The sequence below is a fragment of the Pelodiscus sinensis genome, chromosome 3 (genome assembly GCF_052426305.1).
Source record: "Pelodiscus sinensis isolate ZL-2025 chromosome 3, ASM5242630v1, whole genome shotgun sequence".
Classification (NCBI taxonomy): domain Eukaryota; kingdom Metazoa; phylum Chordata; order Testudines; family Trionychidae; genus Pelodiscus; species Pelodiscus sinensis.
Genome location: NC_143054.1, coordinates 1,855,214 through 1,877,913, shown reverse-complemented (window position 1 = coordinate 1,877,913; position 22,700 = coordinate 1,855,214). Strand labels below are relative to the sequence as shown.

The following is a 22,700-nucleotide window of genomic DNA, read 5'->3' as shown; positions in this document are numbered from 1 at the left end:
GGGGGAGACGCTGCTAATCCAAGTCCCGCCCGGCCGCACGCTGAGCTGGTTGTGGGTTTGGTTCTGCGCTGGGTCATCTGGGACCTCCACGTTTGCAGCTCACGCCTGGGTTTGCTTCCCTCGCTTGCGCCCAAGTCGGGCTGGGGGTGCACGGGGCAGTGCAGAGCGTGGCTGAGATCAGCTGCCCCCGGTGAGGACGAGTGGCCGGGGAGGGGCAAGGCCGTCGCATGCTCCTCGCCACATGGAGGGAGGCCAAACTCTAGGGCTCAGCTCTGCAGTGCTCCGTGTCGTGCAAGAGGCTCTCGTTTGGGGTGAGCCCGGAGGCTGGGCGCTGCCACGGCTGGGCCCGTCTATCGCTGGTGCAGGCAGAGCTCCTGCACCCCCCTGCACCTGGGTGCATCCCCACCGGCTTTCCAGCGTTCACCGCATTTGCCCGTGCCACCCTGGTGCTACACTGGGTAGGCACGGGCATTTCATTGCACGCCTCGTGCAACAGCAGCGTTTCAGACTTCCCTGCCACAGCTCAGCCCAGAGCAACCCGAGTTTGTGGCTTGTGGCCTCCGAGGGCCAGCTCGGTCGCGCTGCTGGAGCCTGGCGTGCCTGGGACACACCTTCAGGCTTCGGACAGCTGCTCTCCAAGGCCAGGTCTACAACTGGGCCTGGGGCTGCCCTAGCTGCATTGCTCAGCCCCTTCCCAGGCGCCAGCAGATGTCCCCGGGCTGGCGGCAGAGCTGCAGCTGTGCTCGTTAGTGCTGGTGGAGCAGCCATGCCCCAAGCCCGTGAGCAGAACCAGCACAATAGGCCTTTTGTCTTAGCTCCCTTCCCAGCACCCTCCTGAGACACGTCTCCTCCGCTTCCCGGCCGTTCCCGGCGCACCCTGCCTCGCCGACTGGCAACCCCCCGTTCAGCAGCGTCCTGCGCGCTACGGCTGCGGGCTCCCGGAAGGCTCCTGGAAGATGCTGTCCAGCTGTTCAAAATGTTCAGACATGCAACACCCATAAGCACCTGTTTTAGATTTGCACAGACCTGGACCGTGTCTAACCCCAGGCCCTTCTCAATATTTTATACCATTTACCTGCAACTTGGTTGTGTGGGTCAGATCATTTGATGGAGACTCCCCAGTGTCATACAAGGCCTCCTCCTCTGTGGGGCTGGACAAATGGGGGGTCCCACTCATCGGACGGTCTTGGCTCCCAGCAGGGTTCTCCAGCACCCCTGGACCAGAGAGCTCCCCTGACCCCAAAAGCAAATGTGGGGGGATCCCAAGGTCATTGTGGGGGGGGTGATGCAGTACTACCACCCTCACTTCGGTGGTGCTGCTGGCAGGGGTACTGCCTTGAGAACGGGGCTGCTGGAGGGCAGCGGCTGCTGGCTGGGAGCCCAGCTCTGAAGCAGCAGCCCAGCAGTAAACATGGCCTGGTGTGGTGTTGCCACCCTCCCTCAGGGTACGTCTACACTACAGCGCTAATTCGAACTAACGCGTCTAGAACTAAAAACTAGTTCGAATTGGCGTTTTGCTAATTCGAACTAGCATGTCTACACAGAGTGGACCCTGAACCGGGCTTAAGGCTGGCTGGAAGCAGTGCCAGCAGGGCATCAGATGAGGACTTAGAGCGTGGAGATGCTGTCTCAGGCTAGCCGAGGGCTGTACTTAAAGGGTCCCGACCCCCACCCCGGACAGACAGTTCTCAGGGGTGCCCCGCTTGCAAAGCAGTCCTGGCTTGGAGTGCCCGGAGTACCCACACTGGGCACATCACAGCACTTGGCCATCAGCCCGGCTGCACTTGCCGCAGGCTGCCATCTGGGGAGAGGGGGCAATTGGGGGGCTGCAGGAGAGCTTCCACCCCCAGAAGCCCGCAGAGCCAGCTCAGTCCTCCCCATCGGGGGCTCGTGCCCCATTCCTCCCTCACCTCCTTCCACTTACCCTTCCCTAGCCCCCCTTCCTGATGTACAAAATAAAGGACAATTGTGTTAAAAAATGGAAATCTGTCTTTATTGAACAAAACTGGGGGAGACTGGGAAAAGGAGGTGGGAGAGGGGAAGAGAGAGGCTGGGAGAGGGGAGGGCAACTAACATGATCAGGGGTTGGGAACAGGTCCCATATGGAGAGAGGCTAAAGAGACTGGGACTTTTCAGCTTAGAAAGAGGAGACGGAGGGGGGACAGGATAGAGATCTATAAAAGCAGGAGTTGGGTGGAGAGGGTGCATACAGCAAAGTTCTTCATTAGTTCCCATAAAGAAGGACTAGAGGACACCAAAGGAAAGGAATGGGCAGCAGGCTTCAAACTAGTAACAGAAAGTTGTTCTTCACAAAGCAAAGAGTCAACCTGTGGAACTCCTTGCTGCAGGAGGCTGTGAAGGCTAGAACTAGAACAGAGTTTAAAGGGAAGTGAGATCAAGTGATGGAGGTTGGGTCCATGGAGTGGTATTAGCCAGGGGGTAGGAGTGGTGTCCCTGCCCAAGGTTTGTGGAAGGCTGGAGCGGAATGGCACGAGACAAATGGCTTGGTCACTGTCTTCGGTCCATCCCCTCCAGGGTCCCTAGGGTTGGCCGCTGTCAGCAGACAGGCTACTGGGCTAGATGGACCTTTGGTCTGAACCAGGACGGCCATTGTAAGCTCAGGGCTCAGGGTCGGGGGTCTCAGTGGACCCCCTTGATTCTCTTGCACACCTGCTCCTGGGTGGCCAGGCTGGCAGCTCTCCTGCCCTAGCCGGCCACTTTCCTGTGCCTCGTGCGGAGATTGTGGACGAGGTCCACGATGTCTGCACTAGCCCAGGCGGGTGCCCGCCTCTTGCGGTCCCGGGCAAGCTGGGACCTGTTCCCAACCCCTGATCATGTTAGTTGCCCTCCCCTCTCCCAGCCTCTCTCTTCCCCTCTCCCACCTCCTTTTCCCAGTCTCCCCCAGTTTTGTTCAATAAAGACAGATTTCCATTTTTTAACACAATTGTCCTTTATTTTGTACATCAAGGAAAGGGGCTAGGGAAGGGTAAGTGGAAGGAGGTGAGGGAGGAATGGGGTACGAGCCCCTGATGGGGAGGACTGGGCTGGCTCTGCGGGCTTCTGGGGGTGGAAGCTCTCCTGCAGCCCCCCAATTGCCCCCTCTCTCCAGATGGCAGCCTGCGGCAAGTGCAGCCGGGCTGATGGCCGAGTGCTGTGATGTGCCCAGTGTGGGCACTCCAGGCACTCCATGCCAGGACTGCTTTGCAAGCGGGGCACCCCTGAGAACTGTCTGTCCGGGGTGGGGGTCGGGTCCCTTTAAGCACAGCCCTCGGCTAGCCTGAGACAGCAGCTCCACGCTCTAAGTCCTCATCTGATGCCCTGCCGGCACTGCTTCCGGCCAGCCTTAACCCCGCTTCAGGGTCCACTTAATGTGGACATGCTAGTTCGAATTAGCAAAACGCTAATTCGAACTAGTTTTTAGTTCTAGACGCGTTAGTTCGAATTAGCTTAGTTCGAATTAACTAATTCGAACTAAGTTAGTTCGAACTAACTCTGTAGTGTAGACATACCCCAGCTGCCCAGCTCTGAAGGCAGCAATGCAGGCGGAAGGGTGGCAGCACCGTGACCCTCCTAAATGACCTCGTGTGACGGACCAGGCCGGGTCTGGCCACAGCTGAGGGCGTCCACTCAGGGCAAACTGCTCAAATCCGGGGCTCTCTCTAGTCCCCAGACTGGTGACCTTCCCAACTAGGCCACAACCAGTCCCACAGAGCGCTTCAGCTGCCTGCCTGAAGCCTCCCGAGCAAAACCCCTCTGGCACCCCAGCAATATCCGTGCCCCAGATGGCCCCGGGCCTCATACACCGGTGGGGGGTCCTAGCACCCAATCCCACCTACCCCGAACAAGTTCTGTCCGGTCCCAAGAAACCAGCCACAGATCCCTGGTCAATTTACCCTCCGGACCTTGCCCACAAATCACGCTGAGCCAATCCTTTAGCATCTAACAGCTAAAGGTTTATTACTACAAGAAAGAAAAGCCTGAGAGTGAGGTTGTTGAAGGATAGTACGTTACATGCACCGAATCTCCCAGTCCTCGATGCAGGCTCTAGCAGAGATGTTACAGCTGCTGGCTCAAAAGTCCTTAGTCGCACATCCTAGGATCAGGATGGGTCCACAGGTCTTCCTGGCTCTTCGATCCCTGCACTGCTGCCTCTGGGATGAAGTGCTGAGCTGAGAACCAACATGGAGTCAGCCACATGGCCTCTTTATCCCTCCTTCCTGGTCTCTTCTTGGCTGCAGCAGGTCACCTGGCCAGTGGCCTATCCCTGTGCTCCCTGCTGGTAGCCCTTAGGTGTCATTCCTCATTCCTGAGGTGTGTCCTTGGCCCATTGAGAGCCATTGTCCCTAGGGCCTCGCTAATTAGCATGTCCATAGGCCGGGCTCTGCCCAATGCTCAACCACATTCAGAGAGACTCCCAGCCTCCATACAGGTTACAGATTCCTAACTCCACACACAGACATTATACAGATACATGAAGAGCAGATACAGAATCAGAAGAAAGTAGCTTTTGTTTGGCCCCTCACATGGCCCCTTTGTACCACTTTTGGGGCGAGCACCCCCCCATGGGTGCAGCAGTGACCCGGCTGCTCCCCTCAAAACCCAATAACGTGACACCTTGTGGGTCCGGACCCCACGCTGGGAACCGCTGGCCTCCCCCGTGCAGTCCACCTGGCGCAGGGTGTAAGTGCACAGCAGGCCAGATGGCATGCGCCGTGATGCGGTTTGCATGGCTGTGGATTTGACAGGCCCTAATAACACTTACCAGCGATCCGTCCACCCAGGCACAGGGTCTCTCTCACGTGGCACCGGCAATGGGGGAAGTGATGTCCCTCACTGGCGTAACTCGGAGCATGTGACCAGGCTGAGCACGCTTGGCCCTGCCTTGCAGGAACGAGCCGGCCATGGGATAACCGCGAGAGTGAAGCTCTGCAGCTGGCGCCGTGCAGAAGGGGCTGAGCATGCGAAAGGCTTCGACCCTGCAGCCCTTCTCTGAAGAGGCCCCCGTGTCCCGCGAGAGGCGTCGCGCACGTGGTGTGATTAGAGAAACGGGAACACCAGCCTCGCCTGGCGAGGCACCGGCCGCGTGCGCTGCCAAGGGGCGGAACACGTAACACGCCCCCGCATTTCTGGCGGCAGCGCTGCATGAGGAACGGGGCCCCCTCCCGCGACTCGCTGACGCTGGAGGAGGCATGATGAGAAAAACAAGTCTCCATCTAGAAACCCGAGCCCCACGGGGCCGGGAGCGAGCGTGAGCAGAACCAGCCTGTCCTAATGCGAGACGGGCCAGGCCTTTCCCACCGACTCTCCTAATCCCCACAACAAATGGCCGGAGAGAGGCAGCGGCATGAGACATGCCCAGCCGGGCCGGGAAGCACCGGGGTTCTGATCAGCATCTGGCGCCGTCAAACAGGGGAGTCCAGCTGCCACCAGCTTCCCTTCTCGCCCGGGGGCTTTGCGTGGGGCTCGGCAGCGCAGGCCTGGACGTGCCACCCGTGGCAGCTGTGCCCCTGCGTCTGGGGCGGTGCCTGTGCCCTCCGGAGACGGGGGAGCCACGCTGGGTGCACAACGGGCGCAGCCATCTCCAGGCCAGGGACTAGGGCTGGCGGAGGCTGGCCCAAGCCGACCCAGGAGCAGCAGCAGGGGAGGGGCCAAGCTGGACGGGGCTGTTTGCGGGGGGGATAGGAAGTGTCCCCCAGAAGAGGGAGGCTGGAAACACCCCCCCCCCGCTCGGAGAGAGGCAATGCCGCCACATGCGGCTTGGCTGAGCTGCCACAACCTGGCCAGGAGTCTCCGCTCCAGGATGGCTCCGCCCACCAGTCTCCAGAAAGTGGCTGGAGTGACCCCCCGGCCCCCGAGCGGCGCTGGCCCTGGCTCTGTGGCGGGGGGCAGACTCTTGCTTTGGGAGCTGGGCCGCTTGGCCCTGCCACGTGCTTCTCGTCGGCACCACGGAGGGGGAAGAGTGGCCGCCCCCCAGCCCGAGGCCGGCTTCACGGGGGGCTTGGTGCAGCCGGCAGCAGAGCTGTGGACGGTGCTTCGGTGCTCCGCACCCGTGGCACAAAGCGCCCGCTGCCCTTGTGTGCAGGAGCCCGGAGCGCCGCCCACGCGCTCGGCGTGGAGCCAGTCCGAGTGGGACGAGAGGGCTCCTGCGGCGCAGGGACGCTTTGCCAACGTGCTCTCGGTAGGCCCAGGAACCCTGTGCCCACCCACAGAGCAGCCCCCCCGTGGGCAGCCTGGCCGGCAGCTGCAGCAAGAGTCTCGGATTTATCTTCCTCGCCCGGCCTTGCAAATGCAGCACTTCTGCCAGCCGCGGATACGAGCAGCCTGCCCAGCAGCTACCGAGACGGACTCCCTGCAAGCGATGCACCACGGGGCACCTGGAGAGTCTGACGCCCCGGGGACGGGCTATCGGAGAGGGGAGGGATCCGGAGAAATCCCCCATCACACCTAACAAAACACAGAAATAAAACCTGGCTGTATTTAGAGCACGTCTGTCTGTCTGTGCGTCTGCGAGGCCGTCAGTTCAAGAACCCCTTCTACACCGTAAGAGCTAGGACCCCACGTGGCAGGCACCAAGCTTACGCCAAGGTCAGGGTCTGGTTGGGCCTGGAAAGCGGGAAGGGACAGGAACGGGACTGGTTTCCATAACATGGGACGGGAGAGGCCAAGCGGGGAGGGACGCGAAGGGGGCACGGGGGGAGGGACGCGAAGGGGGCACGGGGGGAGGGACGCGAAGGGGGCACGGGGGGAGGGACGCGAAGGGGGCACGGGGGGAGGGACGCGAAGGGGGCACAGGGGGAGGGACGCGAAGGGGGCACAGGGGGAGGGACGCGAAGGGGGCACGGGGGGAGGGACGCGAAGGGGGCACGGGGGGAGGGACGCGAAGGGGGCACAGGGGGAGGGACGCGAAGGGGGCACAGGGGGAGGGACGCGAAGGGGGCACAGGGGGAGGGACGCGAAGGGGGCACGGGGGGAGGGACGCGAAGGGGGCACGGGGGGAGGGACGCGAAGGGGGCACGGGGGGAGGGACGCGAAGGGGGCACGGGGGGAGGGAGGTGCTACTGAGTGGTCACTCGGGGCAGCTGCAGCACCAAGCTCTCAGCCAGCTACGACCCTCCTGCCGTCTGCTGCACGGTGGCCAGGCCTTCCTGTCACCTTCCCTGCACCTGTCGACACACAGCTGAGGCTGAGGCTGGTTCTGCCTGCGACGTCCGGTGGCTGCTCCTTCGCCGGAAACAGCCTCCTCCTCAGCAAGCCACCAGGCCGTGCATGCGAAACAGCCCCGGGCCCAGCACTGAAGTGTCGCCCCCAGCTCCCCTCCCACGGCCAGTCTCGCCTGGCTGTGCCCGCTCTGGCTGGACGGCACTTTGGAGAGGCCGTTTCTGGAGAGCAGAAACGGGCAAGACGGGGGGAGCGCTGGGCACTTGACGGAGGGGAGCCCCGTCTTGCAGAGGCGGGCGGCTTCCCCCCAAGGCTGTGCACCGGGAAGATAAGAATGGGTCCCCCTGCTCCCTACAAAAACCTTTCACTGGTCTGCAGTGTGTGCTCAAAAACGGGCCCTTTTAGCAGCGAAATGGAGGCTGTTTGCACTGGAAGCGTTGAGCAGAGATGGCTGCCAAACGTGCATTTTCGCCGGTGTCCATTGGGAACCAGCCTTTGAGGCCAAAGCTCCCAGGGCGCAAAACAGGAGCAGGGGCCAACCCTGAACACAAGGAGCCAGATTCCTTACCAGGACCCCGAGTCGCACTCCAGCCGCTCCGGGGGGCCAGGCCAGCGCCTGCCCAAAGCCATGGCCATGCAGCACCTTCTGAGCAATGGGGCTTGGCACCGTCGGCCGCCGAAGGCGAAGCACAGACCCCCGTGTACCGGCCCTGTCCCCTTTGCTCCAGGCTCTGACACTCCTGGGCGCGCTGGCCCAAGGACAGGAAGACGTGCAGAGGAAGGGAAGGGAGCTCTCTTGGGCGCGCTCTCTCCAAAGGGCAGCCCTCGGGAGCACTCAGGGCTGGGGAATGTCTGAGGAGTCCCGGCAGACGGATTCGAGGGCGGAGCAGAGTGTGTGCGGGGGGACTTGGCTTATGATGCCGAGATCCAAGCCCCATCTGCGTGGCAGGCTTGGGCTCTCCAGCGCCAGGCCTCGCGCCTCGCTCCCCTGCACAGCCGTGCTGCATGTCCGGTGACGAGTAGCAGACGGACCCCGGGCGTTAGACAGGCTTAGGCCACGCGTGTGTGCTGGGGGTGGGTAACGCCAGAGACGGCCGGGAGAGCTACGAAGCCAGGCCCGGACTGTCCATGCCAGGCGCTAAGCAATGAGGCGGGGCTAACGGCTGCTCATGCTCAGTGTCCAGTATTCCCCGCACGCGCTACTTCCACGGCGTGGACTGGCTCTGCATCGGGAGTGCCGCGATCGCCAGCGTCACGCCAGGCTCACCAAGGGCGGTCTGCCCGGCAAGCCGGGGGAGGGGGACTCTCCAGGGCTCCACCCTGCTGCACAGGAGCGGCTGTCGTGGGCAGCGTCCCAGAGCAGAGTTGCCCGCGGGCTTGTTGCTGACTTACTTGCCACGCACAAACGCTGCCGCGGGTTCCCAAAGCCTCTGACCAATGGAGCCAGTTCGGCCACGTGCAGGTGGACCAGCCTCGGCCGAGCATCACCCGGGAGCCTTCAGGAGACGGGCACGTGGCGCCGTCTCAGCCCCCGGGCCAAGAGAGGAAGAACGGTGGCTGGATGGTGGCTCGGAGGGGGTCCAGTTCCACCCACGGACCATCCCACGTGGCAGGGCCACCAGCTTGTGCTGCCCCTCATCTGCCACAGCCCTGCCATGGCAATTCCTGGCCTCCAGGTGCGCGCCCACTGAGGGCAAACGACCCGATGCGCCGGCCGTGGCGAGCCCCGTGGGGACTGGCCTTGCCATCTGCAAATGGCTCCCTGGCCCCGAGCTCCTCAGAGCACTCGGTGGGCGTGCGACGCTCGTGCGGTGAGGGGGCAGCAGCGTGCTCCAAGGGCGCACAAACTCCTGTGCATGTGGTGCTTGGTGAAGCCGGGCACCTCAGGATCACTGGGTAACAGGAACCAGGCCTCCTGGCACCCACGTGCAGCATTCGTGGAAGGCTCTGCAGACCAACCCACTGGGAATCCAGGACCTCGGCACACCCGGTCCCATTGAAGACACAGAGTCCGCTGGGCCCCTGACCCTGATAGGAGCCGTGGGACCAGAAAGCAGAGGCCAAGCGCTGCAGAAAGGACGTGCTGCGCCGCACCGGGGGACAGGTGGAACTCTCCTGTCTGAGACGTGATCTGTGCTGTGCCATCTGTGGGCAAGCAGAGAGAGCTTCCTGGAGCTCAGAGAGAAACGCTCCTCTTTTTATAGCGACAGCAAGCAGCATGGGTGCTGCAAAACCACTCGTACTGCACTGTCCCGCGGGAATGGAGCATCACCTCGCCACGCTCCCGTTACCGCCTCTCGCTCTGTACTGTCCCGCGGGAACGGAGCATCACCCCGCCACGCTCCCGTTACCGCCTCTCGCTCCGCACTGTCCCGCGGGAACGGAGCACCACCTCGCCACGCTCCCGTTACCGCCTCTCGCTCCGCACTGTCCCCCGGGAATGGAGCATCACCTCGCCACGCTCCCGTTACCGCCTCTCGCTCTGCACTGTCCCCCGGGAACGGAGCATCACCTCGCCACGCTCCCGTTACCGCCTCTCGCTCTGCACTGTCCCCCGGGAACGGAGCATCACCCCGCCACGCTCCCGTTACCGCCTCTCGCTCTGCACTATCCCCCGGGAATGGAGCATCACCTCGCCACGCTCCCGTTACCGCCTCTCGCTCCGCACTGTCCCCCGGGAACGGAGCATCACCTCGCCACGCTCCCGTTACCGCCTCTCGCTCTGCACTGTCCCGCGGGAACGGAGCATCACCCCGCCACGCTCCCGTTACCGCCTCTCGCTCTGTACTGTCCCGCGGGAACGGAGCATCACCCCGCCACGCTCCCGTTACCGCCTCTCGCTCTGCACTGTCCCGCGGGAACGGAGCATCACCTCGCCACGCTCCCGTTACCGCCTCTCGCTCCGCACTGTCCCCCGGGAACGGAGCATCACCTCGCCACGCTCCCGTTACCGCCTCTCGCTCTGCACTATCCCCCGGGAACGGAGCATCACCTCGCCACGCTCCCGTTACCGCCTCTCGCTCTGCACTGTCCCCCGGGAACGGAGCATCACCTCGCCACGCTCCCGTTACCGCCTCTCGCTCTGCACTATCCCCCGGGAATGGAGCATCACCTCGCCACGCTCCCGTTACCGCCTCTCGCTCCGCACTGTCCCCCGGGAACTGAGCATCACCTCGCCACGCTCCCGTTACCGCCTCTCGCTCTGCACTGTCCCCCGGGAACGGAGCATCACCTCGCCACGCTCCCGTTACCGCCTCTCGCTCTGCACTGTCCCGCGGGAACGGAGCATCACCTCGCCACGCTCCCGTTACCGCCTCTCGCTCTGCACTGTCCCGCGGGAACGGAGCATCACCTCGCCACGCTCCCGTTACCGCCTCTCGCTCTGCACTGTCCCGCGGGAACGGAGCATCACCTCGCCACGCTCCCGTTACCGCCTCTCGCTCTGCACTATCCCCCGGGAACGGAGCATCACCTCGCCACGCTCCCGTTACCGCCTCTCGCTCTGCACTGTCCCGCGGGAACGGAGCATCACCTCGCCACGCTCCCGTTACCGCCTCTCGCTCTGCACTGTCCCGCGGGAACGGAGCATCACCTCGCCACGCTCCCGTTACCGCCTCTCGCTCTGCACTGTCCCCCGGGAACGGAGCATCACCTCGCCACGCTCCCGTTACCGCCTCTCGCTCTGCACTGTCCCGCGGGAACGGAGCATCACCTCGCCACGCTCCCGTTACCGCCTCTCGCTCTGCACTGTCCCCCGGGAACGGAGCATCACCCCGCCACGCTCCCGTTACCGCCTCTCGCTCTGCACTATCCCCCGGGAATGGAGCATCACCTCGCCACCCTCCCGTTACCGCCTCTCGCTCCGCACTGTCCCCCGGGAACGGAGCATCACCTCGCCACGCTCCCGTTACCGCCTCTCGCTCTGCACTATCCCCCGGGAACGGAGCATCACCTCGCCACGCTCCCGTTACCGCCTCTCGCTCTGCACTGTCCCGCGGGAACGGAGCATCACCTCGCCACGCTCCCGTTACCGCCTCTCGCTCTGCACTGTCCCGCGGGAACGGAGCATCACCTCGCCACGCTCCCGTTACCGCCTCTCGCTCTGCACTGTCCCGCGGGAACGGAGCATCACCTCGCCACGCTCCCGTTACCGCCTCTCGCTCTGCACTGTCCCCCGGGAACGGAGCATCACCTCGCCACGCTCCCGTTACCGCCTCTCGCTCTGCACTGTCCCGCGGGAACGGAGCATCACCTCGCCACGCTCCCGTTACCGCCTCTCGCTCTGCACTGTCCCGCGGGAACGGAGCATCACCTCGCCACGCTCCCGTTACCGCCTCTCGCTCTGCACTGTCCCGCGGGAACGGAGCATCACCTCGCCACGCTCCCGTTACCGCCTCTCGCTCTGCACTGTCCCGCGGGAACGGAGCATCACCTCGCCACGCTCCCGTTACCGCCTCTCGCTCTGCACTGTCCCGCGGGAACGGAGCATCACCTCGCCACGCTCCCGTTACCGCCTTTCGCTCTGCACTGTCCCGCGGGAACGGAGCATCACCTCGCCACGCTCCCGTTACCGCCTCTCGCTCTGCACTGTCCCGCGGGAACGGAGCATCACCTCGCCACGCTCCCGTTACCGCCTCTCCCAGCGTGCAGACACCGGGCCCTACCTGCTCTAGGATATTCCTCTGAAGTCTCCCACTGTCGTTAGCTCTGGGTCAGCCCCACAGCCCCGTACCATTAAGTTTCTGCTTTAGCCACTGTCCTGTTGCTGGAGTGGGCAGCCTGTGGGGACAGATATTCCCTTTCTGTGTCTCCACCCTCAAGAGCTGGAAAAAGCAGCAGGGAGAGTAGAAGTTTTAGCCTTTGGGGAAACAAAGGGAAGTGGGAAAGGAATCCAAAGGAAAACCATACAAGTGAATGAGCAGGGACGTGGTTTGCCCAGGCAGCTTGCGATCGTGTTGTAATCATGACAGGAATGCTGTGAACATCAGTGCGGCCAGGCGGGGTCAGAGCAACGGGCCATCCAGCCCAGGGTCCCACCTGCCCACAGTGGCCAGAGCCAGGTGCCCCGGAGGGAGGGAACAGAACCGGGAATCCTCACGTGATCCCTCCCCTGCCCCCATTTCCACACAGACAGAGGCCAGGGCCACCATTCCTACCCAGCCTGGCTAAAGCCATTGACGGACCGAACCTCCATGAATCTATCCAGCTCTTTTCTGAACCCTGTTAAAGTCCTGGCTTTCACTGCATCCTCTGGCGAGGAGTTCCACAGGTTGACTGTGCGCTGAGTGAAGAAAAACTTCCTTTGGTTTGTTTTAAACCTGCTGCCTATTCATTTCATTGGGTGACCCCTAGTTCTTATATTGTGGGAAGAAGTAAATCACTTTTCCTTATTCACTTTCTCCACACCACTCATGGTTTTCTAGACCTCTATCCTACCCGCCCTTCTTCTCCTCTTTTCCAAGCTGAAAAGTCCCAGTCTCTTTAATCACTCTTCATATGGGACCTGTTCCAAACCCCTGCACATGTTTGGTGCCCTTCTCTGAACCCTTTCCAATGCCATATAGCTTTCTGGAGATGAGGTGACCGTGTCTGCACGCAGGGTTCAAGCTGTGGGCATCCCAGGATTTAGGCGTTTGAGTCCGAGGATCTTCGCCACGGTCCTTGCTTGAAGGCTTGTGCCTCTCACCAGCCGAGGTCGGTCCCCTTGCGCCTCGTCTCTGGAAAGCGTCGTCCTTGGCTGCTGTGCAGTGTCTCCCCTTCCCGGTGACTCCGACAGAGCACTGGCGAGGAGGGGAGGGCAGTGCAGCCTTTCATTTGGAAAGGGCCAAGGACAAAGCCTTTCATCTGTTCCTCTCCCGGACACACTGTACCAGGCACTGCCTCCTGCCCGCTCCTCTTCCTGCCCACCCAGTCCCGTCTAGTTCCCAGGTCAGATTCCTGCGCCCAGCCTTGGCTCTGGTGCCAGGCGTTACTGGCCCAGAGGACCTTTGCCCGTCTGAACGCAGGCTCGGTGGGTGTGACGGGGAATCCCCGGTTCTCGGTGACATCCCTGCTGGCTCAGTTGCAGCTGGAGCAATGGAGGATTTTCAGCTGGCTGCAGTTTACTGACCTGACCTCAGGCATCAGGGTGGCAAGGAGCACACGAAAATCAAGGACAAGAAAGAAGGCCCACACGAAAGAGACGTAAAGTCACAGCCACAATGCCGCCAATCACGGATGGCTGTTGCTCGACACCAGCAGGTCCCTGAGCTGACGACTAGCAAAACGTTCACCCTAGAACACTCCCACACATCCCTCCCCTTCTCGCACGAGCAAAGCCACAGCCAGCGCCAACGCCTGGGGAAGGAGTCAGCGAGTCACGCTGGAGAAGTGTCCAAAGACACCGCAAACCCTTCCAAGTGCAGGGTGCTTGGCAGGCTTGTGCTCACACACTGAGCCAGGTTGCCTTCAATCTGCTGTCCCTCTAGACAGCTCGCGCGCCATGTTTCTATTGCGCTAACCCTGTGGCCACCGGGTCTGGTTATTCTCTCTCCCCAAAGAGTTAGAGGTGCCTCGCGAGCACTTCCCTCTGAGAACCCAAGCCGTAGATCAGGCCAGACAGCAAGAGCAGCTGAGAGTTGGTTTCAGGGTTTGTCACTCCAGTCCACTCATCGCCCTTGATGCATGTTTACAGACGCAGTAGGGCGCTCAGCTCTTCCACCACAAATAACATTGCTAAACACGAAGAAAAAACAAAAGAAAAATCACTAGTGATCGGAACTGATTCCACGGGTGCCTAAGCAGCTACACACTAGAATCCAGCCAGGGTCCAAGCCGCGGTGAGTTTACACATCACACTACACAACTTTGTTATTTCTCCTGATTTACATCAAAACAGATTTGCTTCTTGCAAATGCAAGTCCTAATCTGAACCTCGCAGTGGTCATCCCTGAATTCCCCCGCTGGCCAAGAGCCATTCAAGTTATTTTTAACAGTCTAAGAGAAAAATACACAGAGTTTGGAATCCCCAGAAGGCATTTCTTCCAAGTTTTATGGTCCTAATTACAGCCACTGGCTCAGCATTCTTCTGCTCTTGGCGTGCCTGTCACTTACTCGCAGAATGACATGCAATATTAAACACTATGGCAACCACACAGGAACAGGCAGAGTGGTATTTTTAGAAAGTGTGTTTTAAAGGGTCTACAGTCAGAGTTCTCTTTGTGTTACACACAATACAACTCACATGGTTGAAAATCCCTTTTACATGCACATCCAAGGTCAAAGGTCACGAGTGACCCCACCAGCGGGTGAGGAGAGGACCCTGTCCGGGCAGGAATGCAGGTGAGAGCGATACGCTTCGCAAGAGAACAGTTTTCTTCTGAACCCTCCCGAAGAGCCCAGGTTGAGCTGTGGCCGGGCACTGTCCGATTAGCATTGGCAAACACGTATGACAATCGTACATGCAATAGTCTAGGAGGAAATGCCCAGAGCAGGTACAAGAGAGCTGCTTCCCCTTGTCGTACGGCGGGTGGCTGGGTGTGATCTTCCACAGTTGCACAATGGTGTATGGATCGCCGAAACATGCCGCTTCCCGGGTGTGGAGACTTCCTTAGAACACAAGCCCGTTCACAACCCGCTGTGCCTGCGCCATGGGAAACACAACAGTTAGCAAGACACATTTCAGAAGGGAGCCTCGTTCACACTTGGGCAGATGTTGGTAGGAAATGACAGACACTTATCAAGTCTCCGGCCGGGGTGGGGGGAGGGGCGGGCTTGTGAGTCTGTATCTGCAGAAACGACGAGGAGTCCTGAGGCCCTTTAGAGACCATGGATTTCTCAGGGCATCAGCTTGCGGGGGGTCAAACCCCCTTGAGCAGATGAGCTGGTGTGGAAGGTACCAGGGCAAGGGTGTGAACGGACAGCAGAAGGAAGGGGGACTGGAGTGAATGAGGCTAATCAAGCCAGGGGAAAGTGGCCCATTTGCAGCAGTGGGTGTGGAGTAGGGGTGTTCAATTGCAGGTAACTGACTAATTGAATAGCTGATGCATTTTGCAATGACTATTCCACTAGTCAATAGGGCGTCTCCGCCTTTGAAGTGTGGGAAGGCTGCTGCTACACTTTAAAGGCGAAAGTACCATGTAGGACTCCCCACCAACCCCAGGCTCTGTGTGGCGCTGCCGCTTTGAAACGCTGCCACGGGAGACCGGTGTCAGGCTCCTCAAGGCGTTTCGAAGTGGCAGTGCCGCATGGAGCCTGGATCAGCTGGGGACTCCAGGCCGACCCCGGGCTCTGTGTGGCGCTGCCGCTTTGAAACGCTGCCACGGGAGACCGGTGTCAGGCTCCTCACGGCGTTTCGAAGTGGCAGTGCCGCATGGAGCCTGGATCAGCTGGGGACTCCAGGCCGACCCCGGGCTCTGTGTGGCGCTGCCGCTTTGAAACGCTGCCACGGGAGACCGGTGTCAGGCTCCTCATGGCGTTTCGAAGTGGCAGTGCCGCATGGAGCCTGGATCAGCTGGGGACTCCAGGCCGACCCTGGGCTCTGTGTGGTGCTGCCGCTTTGAAACGCTGCCACGGGAGACCAGTGTCAGGCTCCTCACGGCGTTTCGAAGTGGCAGCTCCGCATGGAGCCTGGATCAGCTGGGAACTCCAGGCCGACCCTGGGGTCTGTGTGGCGCTGCCGCTTTGAAACGCTGGGAGGGGCCTGATGCCAGGCTACCATGGGAGTGTTTCAAAGGGTCTGGCCCCATGCTCGGTGCATTGCTGCCACTTTGGAGTACCCCCTTCTGCCCCCCCGCACCTTGCTGCCTCTTTCTGACAGAGGCAGCGAAGGGGGGACTAGCTGACAAGCTTGCCGACTATCCGATAAGCATTTGCTTACCTGGTAGTTGCTAGTCGGCCAGACCTTCCCATCCCTAGTGTGGAGAGGTGACCACCCACAGCGGGGCAGTTGCCTTTGCAGTGCATTAGCCGACTGTGGTCCTTAGTCAGTCCCAATCGGATAGTGGTGGATTTGAACGACTCCCATCACGTCTCCTCCCCAATGGCTGTGAATGAGCCACTGCCCTGCCCCATTCACAGGCATCGTCTCCCTTAGGCACTCCTGCCCGGTACCGTCCACTGCTGAGCCTGCTGCCGGGGGTCGCCCCGCTGGGCGCCAGGCTCTCAGGAGCCGCAGGAGGCTGGTCGTTGCTGCACTTTTCAGTTCTGGGAACTCTGCACATTCACGCTCCCAGGATCAGGGCTTCTATGCTGTGAGCTCCCCGAATCTTCTCGCAAGCAGAGTCTCACCCCACCTGGAGCTCCCCCTGCTCCTTCGGTCCCTCCTAGCGCTGGGGAGCGTGAATCCTCCAGCCAGCAGGGCCAAGTCGTCAGCACCGCACCGGGCCAGTCACCACGAGCTGAACGGCTGACCCAGGACTTAGCTGAGCAGAACAGACCCAGAGACCTTCCTTCTAAGCAGACAGCAGAGTCACCGCCAGCCGCACGGCAACCAGACGGAGACAGCCCGTCGGCAGGGGTGAGAGCTCTGCTGCCCTGGCAGGCTGACAATCCCCCCGGCGCGGCCCCGCTGGTGCTAGGCAAGGCTGCCTGACAGAGCGGGGGATCGTGGCCTGACAGAGCGGGGGATCGTGGCCTGACAGCACGGGGGATCGTGGCCTGACAGAGCGGGGGATCGTGGCCTGACAGAGCGGGGGATCGTGGCCTGACAGCGCGGGGGATCGTGGCCTGACAGAGCGGAAGGGACTCAGCCCGCAGGGGCTTTCGGAGCACTGGGGCACAGACGTGCCACTCCCCAGAAGCTCCCGGCGCAGGTTCCTTCATGACCCGCGCGGGAGTGCGCGGCGGCCAGTGGAAGAACAGCTAGATTGTCAAGGTGACTTACAAGTGAATTCCTCTCCAACGGGGCTTGGGTGCTTTTGACAGGCCTGAAGGACACAGGCCGGCAAGGGGCTGGCTGGTATGTCTGCCACTTGCTTTTTAGGGCCAGGCAGTAGCCTCCCTAGGGGTATGTCTACACTACCCCCCAGTTCAAACTAGGGGGGTACAGTAGACATACCCTAGGAATTGAAATTGGGGGGGTGTCTGAATTTACAGGGGGTGTCAGGGCCGATGAGGGGTGACGCCGTGAGGGTGAAGGTGGGCTGTATGGCACCATAGTTCACAAAACTGGAGGGGTTTGGGGAAATTCGGGGGAGGGGGTGTAGGGAAATCCCTGGGGCCAGGTCTGCCAGCTCTGATCTCTCCCTGCTTTGCTGGAGGACCTGGCGGGGCTGCGAGGGTTCAGCGCTCAGCCCTGGGGGAGCGGGGAAAGAGCTACATCGGTAACCGGAGCGCCTCTGCCCGAAATGGCACCACTCGCCAGGCACGACGCCCCCGCCCAGGCGTGTCCCCAGCAGTCTGGCTAGGTCCCCTCCCCCGCTGGCTCTCCCCACCCGGCCACTTCCTCCGGTCACAGGAGCTGCAGCTTTGGAAAAGCAGCCCGTGGCCTCCCCAGAACCCTCTGCCCCCTCAGGCTGCCTTCGGCCCTCCTGCCAGCCCCACCCAGGCCTCCGAAACCCCACAAGCCCCACCCCTCCCCCTTCGCCCCTCCCCCACCCAGGCCTCCGAAACCCCACAAGCCCCACCCCTCCCCCTTCGTCCCTCCCCCACCCAGGCCTCCGAAACCCCACAAGCCCCACCCCTCCCCCTTCGCCCCTCCCCCACCCAGGCCTCCCAAACCCCACAAGCCCCACCCCTCCCCCTTCGTCCCTCCCCCACCCAGGCCTCCGAAACCCCACAAGCCCCACCCCTCCCCCTTCGCCCCTCCCCCACCCAGGCCTCCCAAACCCCACAAGCCCCACCCCTCCCCCTTCGTCCCTCCCCCACCCAGGCCTCCGAAACCCCACAAGCCCCATTCCTCCCCCTTCCCTCCCCCACCCAGGCCTCCGAAACCCCACAAGCCCCACCCCTCCCCCTTCGCCCCTCCCCCACCCAGGCCTCCGAAACCCCACAAGCCCCACCCCTCCCCCTTCGCCCCTCCCCCACCCAGGCCTCCCAAACCCCACAAGCCCCACTCCTCCCCCTTCGTCCCTCCCCCACCCAGGCCTCACAAACCCCACAAGCCCCGTCCCTCCCCCACCCAGGCCTCCCAAACCCCACAAGCCCCACCCCTCCCCCTTCGTCCCTCCCCCACCCAGGCCTCACAAACCCCACAAGCCCCACCCCTCCCCCTTCGCCCCTCCCCCACCCAGGCCTCCGAAACCCCACAAGCCCCACCCCTCCCCCTTCGTCCCTCCCCCACCCAGGCCTCCGAAACCCCACAAGCCCCACCCCTCCCCCTTCGCCCCTCCCCCACCCAGGCCTCCCAAACCCCACAAGCCCCACCCCTCCCCCTTCGTCCCTCCCCCACCCAGGCCTCCGAAACCCCACAAGCCCCATTCCTCCCCCTTCGCCCCTCCCCCACCCAGGCCTCCGAAACCCCACAAGCCCCACCCCTCCCCCTTCGCCCCTCCCCCACCCAGGCCTCCGAAACCCCACAAGCCCCACCCCTCCCCCTTCGCCCCTCCCCCACCCAGGCCTCCCAAACCCCACAAGCCCCACTCCTCCCCCTTCGTCCCTCCCCCACCCAGGCCTCACAAACCCCACAAGCCCCGTCCCTCCCCCACCCAGGCCTCCCAAACCCCACAAGCCCCACCCCTCCCCCTTCGTCCCTCCCCCACCCAGGCCTCACAAACCCCACAAGCCCCACCCCTCCCCCTTCGCCCCTCCCCCACCCAGGCCTCCGAAACCCCACAAGCCCCACCCCTCCCCCTTCGCCCCTCCCCCACCCAGGCCTCACAAACCCCACAAGCTCCACCCCTCCCCCTTCGTCCCTCGTCCCACTCCCCAACCCCCCCCAGCCCCATTCCCCCTTGCGGTGACAGCTGTGACTTTGCGGTGTGCACAGAGAGACGTGCCCTGCGTACACGGGGGGAGGGTGCCTGCGAACCCAGCAGAGGCAGCCTGTGTCTCCTGCCCCTTCCCATGGCTCTCGCCCGCAGCGCTGGCGGGCCCTGGGAGAGGCGGCCCGCATGGCCCAGCACCTCTGGGTTCCGAGCTGTTTCCCACGGGGTGTCGCCGCCGGAGCTCACTGATACTGGAGAAAGCTCCCTTTTGTGGGCGTGCCACGCAGCGTGGGAGTGGGCAGCCCAGCCCCCGTGCTCCCCGGGGGGACCTTACTCGTGTTTTTCAGAGGCATTAGCCACGCCGGATCCATCGGCTGCCCCCCACCTGTCCTGCCCAGACGGGCGTGCGCGCGGGGCGAGGAGCAGGGCTCGTGGGCAGGCCTGGACAGCTCTGAGCACGACGGGCCCATGCTCAGGCCAGCTGTCTCCGTGCTCTCGGCCAACCCTGCTCCCCCCCGACGGGACTGGGCATGTCCCCGCTATGTGGAGTGGACGGCGGCGGCGTGCAACACCCCCTCCGGTGCACGGCTCCAAAGGAAGACGAGGGCCCTGGTGCTCGGCCGAGACAGCAGGCGCAGGGGCTGGGGCGCGGAGAAGACTCCTGCACTTACCTGGGTGGCTGTGCAGTCCGGGGCTCCCCTCTAGCCTGCAACACACGGGGAGGGGGGGACATTTGTAAGGCAGGGACCTGACCGCGACCCCCGCCAGCCAGGGCTGCTCGGAGCGGCACCCCTCCTCCCCGGACTCAGCCTGGCTGGCAATGAAGTAGCCTCCCCCCCTGGAGCACGGTGCCGGGGCAGAGCAGCTACTGAGCCTCCGCTGCCAGGCTTGCTCCAGGCGGCACTGTGCACACGGTGCCCCCGCCCCACGGAAGAGCCTATCGGGGGCAAGTGGACTGGCAGAGGGAGGGCCTGGCTCCCCCATCACACCCCAAGAGGCCGAGGCCCACGTGGGACGGTATCCCCAAGAAGCCGACGGGCGAGGCAGCGGGGAGGTGTGACCGGCCTGGGGACTCTGAAAGGGATCTAGGAGCCGCAGTGCACGCGCTGCTGTGACACGGCCAGCCGCTCCCTCCGCTCTGCAAGGGGCTAAGCAAGAGACCCCCCCGCCCCGCGGGCCAGCCCCCCCCAAGGGGTCCCTCCCCGCCCGGCCACTCAGGTCTCAGCCGCAAAGCAAAGCGCACAGGGCGGAGGCACCGGACCCAGGGACTGCGCAGAGCCACGGCCGAGGGCAACAACCTGGCAGCCACCCCCTCCCTGGCACGTGGCCTCCAATGCTGCTTCCATCGCTGCAGGCTGAGCCGCCCTGCTCCAGCAGCGCCACCCGTGTCCAGGTCCGGGGGGGAGGGGCCGCGGGGCGGGAGCCCAGGAGTGGGCCGCCTGGCAGCACCGAGGGGCGGGACAAGGAGGCAGCGTGGCTGCCCCATGGAGCCGGGAGCCTGACCGCGGGGCTGCCTGGTGGTGGGAGCAGGAGCAGGGCTGTTGCCCGGTGCACAGCAACAAACCCAGCAGCCCCGCTACCACCCGGCGGACCTGCCCGGTGAGGCTGGGAGGCTGCAGGGCGGCCAGGCGGGGCCCATCACTGGGGCTGCGAGTGCCGGTGGCAGGGCTGCCACGGTGGGGCCTGGAGCCCTGTGTGCAGAGGGGCTGGCGGCAGGGGGAAGCTGGCAGTGAGGCCAAGAAATGGCAAAATCCCTCATCCGGGGCCAGTCAGGTCCTTAGGCTGCCGGACCAGGGAGGTCCAACCTGTGCTGGCTGTGCCCTTATTTCGAAATAGCCAGCGGAGCCTCCCCACCACCAAGCGCGTTAGCTCCAAACAACTCCTGCTTGCCACTTTGGAACAGTGGCCGAGCAGCCGCTCCGGCACGACCCTGCTATTTGGAAATCCCCAGAGCCATTCATTCAGCACCCCCAGCGCTTCCTGGGGCTGGAGGGCAGGGGGGCGCGCCCACAACAATGGGGCCCCTCACACGCCTTGTGCGGACACGCTCGCTGGAAACGACCATTGCGGGAGCTACGCCTTTGCAAGAAGTTCCTGGTGTAGACAGGCCTTGTGTGTGCTGAAGACTGTTGGGCCTGCAGGGCCGGAGCCACGAGCTGTGAGGCGGCAGCGTGTGCCTTGTGGAGCCTGCAATACCCCTTGTCACACCTCGCTGGAACGCTGCAATCAGGGATCAGGCTGCGGCTGAAGTTAGCACAGTGAAGTGGAAACATGCCGAGTGAGGGCTGCGAAGGGTATTTCCCAAATCAGTGGCTCATTGATCAGGACAAGGAGCGGTGAATGGGTTAGGTGTTCCTAGGAGCCAGCCCGCGGAAGGGGCTACGGCCCCCACAAGAACCTGTCCTTAGGGCACCCATCATGGGAGTCCATCAGCAAGTCGGTATTTCCCCACACGGAGGCTGGCAACAGAGAAAGCCTTCCTGCTTCCTGCACAATCTATGTAAGGGGGGAGCCCCCAGAGATGTCAGGACACCCCAAGATGATGCTGGGACCCTCTGAGCCTGAACAGGGGAAGGGCCAGTCTGGAAAGAGGCTTCTCAGAGTAACGGAGGGCGAGAGACTCCACGGGCCCGTTAATAGCACACCGAGCTCAGCTGGTGTGAGATCTGCGTAGTAGCTTTGTTCTGTGCTATTACTTACGCCCATTAAACCCTCCTTTTCACACTCCACCACCTCACTGTGGGTCATTTCCAAGCCCAGAGTAAGGAACTGCTGCCTGGGGGCGGGGGGCGGCCACGCACCTCTCTGCTTACGGGGGCGCACTGCCTGCCCTGCGTTACCCTGTCTGCACAGTTCGGGGGGGCTCTGCCCCTGGGACTGAGCCTTCCCGGAGCGGAGCGGCTCTCAGTGTCTGTGTTGCCCTGCTGGGGGCTGCAGCCCCATCTCTGCGTCAGCGCAGGAGGCGACCGGCGGGCCTGGCTCAGAGCACCGGGCTGCCCAGGAAGGTTGGCTTGTGGAGTTTCTCCACAGCAAGCGACAGGCACAAGGGGATCTCTGGGAGCCAGCCTGCCAGATTACCTCCTCCACCTTTTCTCTCCTGGCAGCCCAGCGAGCCAGGAAGGACGGGGGATCTGTCGACTCACGCACTAGCCACGGGCACACTGTGTACAAACTGGGCGGAATGTACCTGGGGGCACGATGGTAACTGGCATGCTAGACGGTCACAGCTTACACAGAGTGGCGTGTAGGCCACAAGAAGCAGGTTAATGCTGATTAAACTGAAAGGCTGCGGACTCCAACTCCTGCTTACAGTTCCCAGGATCCTCCGACTCCCTCTCCCCCCTCGCTCCCACGCAAGGCACATCTGGAAAAGGGAGCGAACAGCTGCTGAACATCCACAATATCTAATCAAGGAGGAAGATTCCAGGGCTAAGCGTCTTGTGTGATTTAAAGCCAACATGACGCTACCTTCAAAAATGGTGATTTCCCTCAAGTCAGACGTGTTTTGGTTAGTAAAAGAAACCCCCGAGGTCCAAACAAGCTTTTCATTTCAGCCAATCAGGGGAAGCCCCGAAGGATTCAGAGAAGCCCCAAACATCTGGTTGCTCCTGTAACCCTAAAGCCCCCATAAGCCCAACTGGAAGAGGGTTCGCTGTTCTGTACCAGGACTTGCAGCGCACTGTTCACCTGCTTTCATGG

At 62.6% G+C, this 22,700-nt stretch overlaps 1 protein-coding gene and 1 long non-coding RNA gene across 11 annotated transcripts in view; both read right to left on the bottom strand.

Annotated features, from left to right (window-relative positions):
- Positions 1–3,931: 3,931 nt before the first annotated feature.
- On the bottom strand, positions 3,932–6,728 carry LOC142827718 (uncharacterized). The gene is made up of 2 exons (XR_016349065.1): positions 4,763–6,728; positions 3,932–4,169 (listed from the first exon to the last, which is right to left on the bottom strand). It is a non-coding gene; the product is annotated as an uncharacterized LOC142827718 (long non-coding RNA).
- A 7,581-nt stretch (positions 6,729–14,309) lies between these two features.
- The window catches only part of DTNB (dystrobrevin beta), a 321,996-nt gene continuing 313,605 nt past the window's right edge, over positions 14,310–22,700 (bottom strand). For all 10 annotated transcript variants that reach the window (XM_075923216.2, XM_075923210.2, XM_075923214.2 and 7 more), the window contains 2 exons: positions 19,673–19,707; positions 14,310–14,779 (listed from right to left, as the gene is read on the bottom strand). In XM_075923216.2, the coding sequence (XP_075779331.1) occupies positions 19,703–19,707 (5 nt within the window). In that variant the 3' untranslated portion in view covers positions 14,310–14,779; positions 19,673–19,702. The remainder of the gene's footprint in view (positions 14,780–19,672; positions 19,708–22,700) is intronic.